Source organism: Cydia fagiglandana, chromosome 10 (assembly GCF_963556715.1).
Source record: "Cydia fagiglandana chromosome 10, ilCydFagi1.1, whole genome shotgun sequence".
NCBI classification, from domain to species: Eukaryota; Metazoa; Arthropoda; class Insecta; order Lepidoptera; family Tortricidae; genus Cydia; species Cydia fagiglandana.
In genome coordinates, this window is record NC_085941.1 from 3,690,499 (window position 1) to 3,699,975 (window position 9,477).

General features: G+C 34.5%; 1 protein-coding gene across 1 annotated transcript; it reads left to right on the top strand.

The window, feature by feature from the left end:
- The first annotated feature begins 884 nt into the window (after window positions 1-884).
- Window positions 885-6,266, top strand: LOC134668188 (uncharacterized). Its single transcript, XM_063525693.1, has 2 exons — window positions 885-1,022; window positions 5,246-6,266. Exon 2 carries the CDS (start codon window positions 5,259-5,261, stop codon window positions 6,156-6,158), a length of 900 nt encoding a protein of 299 aa, XP_063381763.1. The 5' UTR covers window positions 885-1,022; window positions 5,246-5,258; the 3' UTR covers window positions 6,159-6,266.
- Window positions 6,267-9,477: the final 3,211 nt, after the last annotated feature.

Sequence of the window (9,477 nt, forward strand, 5' to 3'; positions counted from 1 at the left end):
TACTAATTGAAGAAAAAAAATAACACGTGACAATTAAATCACCACAGCCTTATCGGCCCGAAATTTTTGCGTTTTGTTGAAATAAAATAATGATAACTCCATAGTTCATTAGGCATAATAATTAATAAACTTACCGTGTTACCTGAGTACCACGTTGGATAGCGATGGCCAGCATTTGCAACAGGTACAAGTTACAACTCGAGGAGGTAGTCTTTTAGATTAAAATATTCTAATATTTAGATATATTTAAGATATTTTTTTATGATTTTATATACCATTAACATTTTGTATAAATGAATTATTTTTGTCAATAAAAAAAAAGTTCAAATATTAAATAAACTTAATTAAAAATAACGAGATTGAATACTCTACATTAAATTTATAACAATAGCACCAAAGTATAAAGTGACATATGAATTCCAAGCATGCAAGGACAGGATCAAACTAGTATTGGAGATCTCACTGCCTTTGGCTAACCGGTAGAGACCTGACCAGTTGTTATTTCAGGGCGAGTCTTAACGATCCATTATAACTTGTGGAGATCTATAAGAATTATACGTAATTGTAGTGCGCCCATATACCTGAGGGCCTACCGCGATACACGTTCGACGTGTTGCCTCTCTGTCACACTTAAATACGAATTTACAAGTGCTACAGAGAGGCAACACATTGAACGTGGTTCGCGGTAGGCCCTCTGGTTAGTCAGCTTCAGATGCACCCGCATTCGGGAAGCGATTAAAATTATACCTGCTCTTGCGCTTATCCCTTTGCCTTTTGTTATACCACCTTAATCCCTTTAATTAGGGTTTAAATTTATCTGGCAACTCATTCGCGGTTGGCAATCCCAAGTTGGCAGTACAATGCATGGTGATTAACAGCATTTTAACACTTGCATTGCTATGTCAATGTGGTCTTAGCATTCAGTCAGTGTTCGAACGTCGGTGGTGGAAGTACTGTGACATTTGTGAAGTGGAATCAATGGCCTGTATTCTGTGAGGTGTCTTGGGATCTTATATTAGCAGGTGGGTTATAATTTATTAATAATCTATAAAATATCTCTACCATTTAATTATAGGCCCAATACAAAGATAAGTTGCTGCACAAGATAGGAATTTTAGGTTTATTTTATCTTATTATATTATTAATTAAAAATGTAAATACAAAATCGATCGTAAGTACCAGGTTGTAATACTTTCTTATTTAATTAGTTCAACGACAATTGCGAGTTTTGAAACCCGGTTGACCGCAATCCGGTCTTTTTATAGATTTTAACGAAGTGCATTCACTTCGTATGATTTTAAATATACTCATAATTATGCAATCTATAGATTGTACCTCTATACGTTGTGGTTGGACAGGCAGGAATTTCAATGATCGCCGGGTTTGTTGCCACGATGTTGGAACTATCACTTGGCGGGAAAAGGTACTTCGCTGTGTTTAAAGATGATTTCACAAAGTTTTCTGAGCACATTTGACAGACTGATCAACGTCAGCCGGCGCGCCCCGGCGATTTACTATGAAACTTTCCATACATAAAAATTTAGCGAACTCTTTAACGATTCGAATAGTTCGGTGCAACCGACCATGAGTGTTTTGAAATTTGAGACGGCAGCTATCATACAGATTGTTTATGTTTGAACATGGGTTGATTTCAACTTCTCGTTAATATAATGCAAAGTCCCTTAACGTAACGTCTCTCATTTGTTAAATACATATTAGTTAAATTCTAGTTACACGTGTTGTTCTATTCTGTGAAAAGAAAAACACATTTGAATGTTAGCGGTATGAGATTACTACATAAATAAACATAAAATATGGAAGTGTAATTTTAGTTTAGGATAATTTATATTGTAAATTTATATACATACATTTAAATCATTCAAAAGAAGTACTTGGCAATTCATTAAAAAAACGCACGCGCATGTTATGGAATACCAGTTATACTCTATGTTAATTTAAAAATATATATATACCTATGTACATAACAAGGAAGAGCGGTGCCTCTTAACACAGGTATTTATTACTTAAAAAGAGGCGCCAACAACTCTATAATTACTTCTTAAACTGAATAAATATATTTTAATTTTCACTCTGACCTCCGAATATGAGCGTATTAACAATTTATGGTATAGGTGTTACGTAGTCGTAATACCTCGTAGTAACAATACCTCGTTTGGTGAAATACCTTTGTAACAAGAGTCATGTTCTATAATTAAATTCTTAGCGCATCTCAATTTGACAGATGTATTACTGGCATTGACATTTCAATATACTTTGTATTGTGGAATTTCAACTATTTAGTTCCTTTGTTTCAAGTTCGGTGACCTTCACAAGATGTATCTGCACATCAAATTGTACATTTGTTTATCTGTATAGACAATAGAGTTCTCGTCTGTACAGTAAGCAACAGAATTAAGTGACCCCCCTTGCAAATAAATTTCTATACAGGGGGGGGGGGTCACTTAACTGTGCAGGTTAGGTACTCTACTACTTGTTAGTTGCAATTCGTCAAAGCTTTAATTAAATAAGTCAGCCAGCCGCCATAAGGTAACTTTTGCCGTGAAACGTCACTCGTATCTAGTTAATCTTTTATTCATTTCCCGAATCAAGCCGTAAGGCTTATCGGTTTTCCGATTTCTAGGTAGAGTAGATAAGAAACTTCGTGTAAAATATTATAGTAAAGTTGTCGAGACAATAAGTATGTAAATATAATTTTTGAATCAACTCCATTTAATTGATGATCACGTAATAATAACACGTGGTAGTTAACTAAAATTCCTTGGTTGGGTAAATTCAATAATGTTATGCAAATAACTAGAATGAGTTGACTACGGAAAGCCGTAATTATGGCACCTTAAAACACTTTAGTACTATTAATTAAATACATTTTACATATAATTTTGTAACTTAATTAACATTCAGACACCTACTTTACCAAATTCCAACTATGGGCATTATAATTATGCTTTTTTCCGATTTCACAGTTCACTAAATTAAATTAGGCCTCCACAAGATGTCCCAAAACTAAATAATTAATAAACTACCTTCCTAACGCTTAAATCATGAGCCATTTTAATGTAATTACGGTTCAGTACTGAGAAGTTAAGAACTAGGCTAATAAAAATGGATCTAGGTTTAGTTCATACGGTAATTAATTAGCCTCGTTTATCTTATGAACTTTAGCTAGATCCAACCTTGATATAAAGATTTTAATATGCACATTTTAACACGGTAAAACTTTTCAAAGAAAATAATATGAATTTACGAGTACAATACCCATTATTGACTTGTCGCGCTTTAGGAAATAAAAGAAACAACTAAAAAAATATTTCTTTCCAAATAAATATTGAGAGTGTAAACGGTCAAACATAATACTATAACAATTTCCTACCAATCATCTTGCATTCACGATTAGCCAATCGTATGCCTAACCTTAATAAAATAGCGACTTACCTATATGCGAACATTATTCCTTATTCCTTTATAATTAATCGAGATAAAGTTTCCCACGTTGCAACAACAACAAGCAATTAATACAAGATCGGTCAGGCGATGAGACGGGAAGCCATTTCCTTTTATGGCACACGTGTTTGTAAAATACGTTTTTGTTAGCTGTTTCTGTTGTGGATCCCACGGTTTACGAGTATCTCAACTTGATTGTAAACACGTTACTTTTAGACAAAATAATTTATCTTTAGTTATGTACTTAATAGGTTATCAGGGTTGATCAAACCGGATTTCAGAAGACTTATGGTAACATTCCTTTTCTGACCGCAGCTGCACTACTAGTACTGAACGCGTCGATGTTAATGTCAATTTCCATAGTAAAATGAACAGTAATGCAGCTGTCGTTGGAAATGGACTGTCACCTTTAATCTGTGAAATTAATCAAATTAAACTTGCGAAGTGAGTGTATAAAGTTAGATCAAGAAAAGTCTGCAGCGATTTTGACAGCCCACGCAGTCTGTTACGTCATAATTTCATAGAGTTTGACGTAAAATAACACTTGCACTAGGTGGTCTATCAAAATCGCTGCAGACTTTTCTTGGTCTAACTCTAGCTACTTATATGGAATAGCCCTTTTCTGGTTACTTATACATTATAATGATATATCTGGGTAAGGACTAGACTAGATGAGTCCTTACCTAAATATTAACCAGTAGAAATGGATGAATATTTATACCTAGTTTATTTCATTATCCCAAAACAAGTAGGTAAATGTTTGAACTAATTGTCACAGTAATCGGCAATAACATTACAGGGTCATTGTTTAACTTCACATTACAGCTCTACTTATATTTTCAAGTATCAACACAGTATTGTTACTGTGAGGATGTGACATAAAATATCACACATTTTATTTTCATTACAAGTTCCAGAGAACAATAAGATCATTTTATGGTTCTGATGCCGGTGTAGGTACACTTAGATATAACAAATTAATATGTAGAGATGTACCGGATATTCGGTTACTATCCGGTATCCGGCCTATTCGGCCATTATTTTACTGTCCGGCCGGATACCGGATAGTAACATTGCTTGATTTCGGAGTAAACAAATTGGATTTAAGAAACAAACACGGTCATAATCGTACTTGTTTATTATTTGAAACAATTTAATTATTCCATTGACTTGCACGCGCATTCATTTCGAACCTAGAAATGAGTCCGCGAGAGAGAGAACGTTCCCTAGGAAACAGGTCAAACCTGCAGAATGCGCACCTGAAAAACCGAAATGTAGGTATAGTTCCGTTGGCCGAATATCCGGCGGCCGGATACCGGATATTCGGCTGATGGTCAGGCCGAATATCCTGTATCCGGTATCCGGCCAAACAACTATCCGTTGCGTCTCTACTAATATGTACCTACTTGTGTAACTGTAAGCTATGCATTATGTTAAAGGCGACTATAGGTTCCAGAGTAATTGTTATTATGCGGTAGAATCACATAATGACATTAATTATGCTGATAATTGAATTAACAAATAATGATAGTGATTTGTAATTTTATAACTCTCTCACGTACACCATATTCGACTGGCAATTAATAATTAAATACTACGACGAAACGCAAATGGGACGAACGATTAGTGTTTTTTTATTAATTCATAGATAAAACAAGTTCCCGATTCTTCTCTCATTAACAAATTAGGTATTGCACAAGAATATATGAAGTAGTTAAGTCCCATTACGGTTTTGCTGTTACACTATAATGACCTCGCTGATTGACCGTTTTTATTGTTACAGATCTAATTTGGGAATGGAAATGTCCCCAAACAAAGAAAACATCATGCAACCAGCAACGCTACAAGAAGCCATCAACATCATTAAATTCTTAACAACCTCACACAAGCAGGAAATAGCAAAACTAAAGGAGTCTCTGCAAAAGCAGGCAGCTCTGATAAAGAAATTAGAAGCAAATAGAAAAAAGGAACTTGAATTTTTGTCAAGTGAACTTCAAAACTATGAGGCGAACTTGGCGATAAGTAAAGAAACAGTTATAAAACAAATAGCAGAGAAAGATGATGTCATACAGAAGCAGACGGAAGTCATCGAGGAGCTTAATAGAAAATTAAAACTCCACGAGGAACTAAGTTTACCAGAAATCAACATCGTGGCACCTGTGGATTCGAATTCTGACTCGGGAGTAGCAATGGATGAAAGCAATCTGAAGTCTGACACGAACAAGATCGAAGCTAAAACAACTAGAAAATATAGCAGAAGATTTGCAGAATCAATAAGTTTCTTGAGAAGAGTTGATTTTTCACCTATGAAATATAAACCATGTAATCGGGAATGCACTAAAAAGAAAGATGAAAAGCAGTCAACCAGTCTAGATATCCCGTACACAGAAAAAGGGTTGACTAGACAGCTTAGTAATGAAAGAGTTATGAGCGACGATGACTCTTACTTGTCAGCTGATCCAGTGCTTTCAGATAGTTTGATAGAACCATTAGTAATTAGGCCAAAGAAAATGGATGATAGCATGAATAATCATTTCTCTGACGACGGAAGCGAAGACACCAGTGAAGAAGTTTTCGATAGAGTTATGACAAGAAGCAGCGTCAGGCGATCAGTGAAGGCAAATCCGAAATATAAGAAAATTAATCGAACGAAATCGAAACTTTTAGAGCATGTAAAAGTAAACATAATTGATTAATACGTAAACTAAGTTTAGTTGCTACAATACGTACATATGATTGTAAAACTGGACGGAAACTGATTTGTATCATTACCTAGATGAAATAAAGTTTTGATACTTCATTTACAGATTTTTTTTTCAATAGCTCATATTTCATATTTTTAGAAAAAAATATACAATCGACATACGGCTCGATTCGGGAAAAAAATAAACTAGACCTCAACAAGTTACGATATGTCAAAGATATCGATAATTTAAAGATATCTGTGTATGTCAAATTTGACGTTTCCGCGATTCTGGAGGTCCTCTTGAACGATTTCGACAAGTCATGACTTAGATATCCAAGTCACATCTAGTCGATATAGCTAATGTAAATCTAGTTGATCTCTATATCGTCTCTAGATCTTGTGATTATCTCGTTTCCCGAATACTCGTGAATGTTATTCACTGTCATTCACCTACATACAAACTTCGTTATATTAATGAGCAAAATTTGCTCATTAATAACTTTGCCGATTGTACACATGCTGTTTGCCGATTGTTGATGCATTTTAAGGCGTCATATGATAAAAATTGTGGACCAAAGGAGACTGGTTTTCAAGACCAATGAAGTCCGGTCGGAATAAAGAAAACTTTCATGTAAGGTAGAAGTACTAGTGCTCGACGCTGCACTAGTATTCGACATGGGCACTTTATGTCAAAGAATTAAATTTGAATACATAATAATCTTCGCCGTTCAAATTTAACCTATATTCACTAGTATTCGACATGGGCACTTTATGTCAAAATGACAAGGATGAAATTTGAATACAGAAAAATCTTCGCTGTTCAAATTTAACCTATATTACTTTGACATAAAGCCCCCATGTCGAATATTAGTGCAGCGTCGAGCACTAGTACTTTACCTTACCTATTTGCTTTTTAAAGCTACCTTAAAGTTGTGAGGTTGACAAAATTTAATTATAAACTAAAGAATAAAATATTGAAAAATTGTGTTTAATTTAATTTTATATTCAGTTTCGCGACGCCAATTAAGGTATTACCTACTTAGTTTACTTATTATCGAACCATGGGCGAGATTTTCCGTCCACATAACATATGTAGTAGTAGAACAAGTCTGGCACTTAAAATTCACTGCAACTTATAACACGGTCGGTGTGTTAATTTTGTATTACAAATGGGGCACTTAGTACTGAAATTGTTAAAGAGGCACAGAACAATAGATACCTAATAAAGTACAGTCGGGTACCTAAACATTTGACGTCGCATCCAGGTAAAACGTAGCAATAAAATGAATCATAGCATGTCCGGTAACAAAAATAAATAACACGGCGCTATGCACACTCCAGGGGCTCGAAAAATATTGGTGCAAAATATGGAATCATTTTTCCCAAGCTCGGATGCACTTTTCAATACAAAAAGGTTCGGAATACACTCGTAGTTGCATTGTTAATACTCTTTACAGTAGTATTATTTCTTTTTTTTGCCATGTATCAACATTCGGTTGATCTTGTTATTATTTCAATTATTCTCTTTTTATATTTTGACGGTGGCAAACAATTTTACGACGCGCCTCGTGGTAAGTGTACGACATTGGATATGAACGCCAGCAAAATTATTTATCTAAATGCGAGGATTAGGAGGATTACCTGTATCAAAATAAAAAGATAATTCTAAGAATAGTATAATATGATTTTAATAAATGATAGCTGCCTTTGATTTTAAGGTTTATTTGGATAAACGATATTTTTTTAATCCGATTAAATAGGATTTAAGTTGACGTTTTGATCTTCGAATATCAACTGCAGCTATTACTGTTGCGAGGTAACTAAAACTATGGGAAAAATAAAAATTACAATTGCCGAACAAATGATAAAATTTGAGTAAATTGTGTCTAAAACACTGTGTGTGTGTGTTGTGTTTTAGACACAATTTACTCAAATTTTATCATTTGTTCGGCATATTTTATTTCAAATCACAAGGAATACTGTTATGTGTATTTATTACGCTCATTTAATTTTGATTGATTTATCAACTTCTTATTCATAAACCTTTAATAAAGTTGACAAGCCGATAATAATCGTTTGTCCCTTTCCATTATACGAATACGTCGGAAAGGGACAAATGATTATGTCAACTTTAGTAAACGTTTATGAATAAGGGGTTAAAACGCTACTGATGGGTCAGTTTTTCACCTAACTGTATAAAACTCTGCATCGAAAAATGCAAAACAAGCATTATTTATTATTATTTATATAAATAAGTAAATAAGTTTTTGGCAAAAATTTCATTTTTGGTACAAGCTTATTTTATCGCTGCCTGTACTTTTATTTCGACAGACAACTAATACTCATCGAGACAATTCTAAAAACCACTAACACAATTAGGTTGCGTTGTTTCATCACAGAGTTCCTATATGGCCACCTCCTGTCTCCATTATCAGATTAGCTCGATGGTACCATATTGCATTGTCATCCGATTTATACATGCATGCAAAATTTTATCTCAATCGGAAACCAGGAAGTGGATCAAATTTAACTTGCAAGATTTGATTACAGACAGACAACGGTCAGGTGAAACTAAATAAAAGCTTGTAAAAACAAGCATTAACTATATCGTCACATACAACGCTTAGGATTTGTGCACAAATCACGCGAGGTTCGATAGGGCGAGGGGGGGTCACGAAAAAATCACGATAGACCACGTTGGGGGTATAAGTATAAGGAAACCTCACGTGTATATTTCTACAGTGAACGAAACTAAAAGAAACCTACCACATGAGTAGATACTTTTTCTTGGTTTCGTTAATTAAACATAAATTTTCACTCTGCACTTCAAAATAGCGAGTCTATTTAACGAACATAGAAAAATAAACAAGATTGTCTATATACATATACTATTTGTCTTAAAATTAGGTCGAATTAAAAAAAATACACGTGAGGTTGTGTGGGGGACGGGGGGGGGGGCAGCCAAAAACCACACCAAATATAACCAAGGGGGAGGGGGGGTCAAAAAGTAGCCGAAAACACCTCGCGTGATTAATGCACAACCCCTTAATGCATAGGAACCAATCCAAAGCTACTATGAAAATAAATTTCAAGTCTATCTCGCGTATTCCTTAGCTCTAAAAGAGAAAAATCGCTTTCATTACCCACGATATAGCAGATTTTCATAACTTCACATGCAAAGAAAAGCCCTTTTCTTTAAAGTATGATCTACGGGTCTATTATTACCTACGAGGCCTCGTAGGTAATATATCTTATCTTATCTTACATGAATAAGATGTGTTACGTCGCGGTTGTGGATTGGTGTAATTTTTTACTTTTTTTGGGACCAT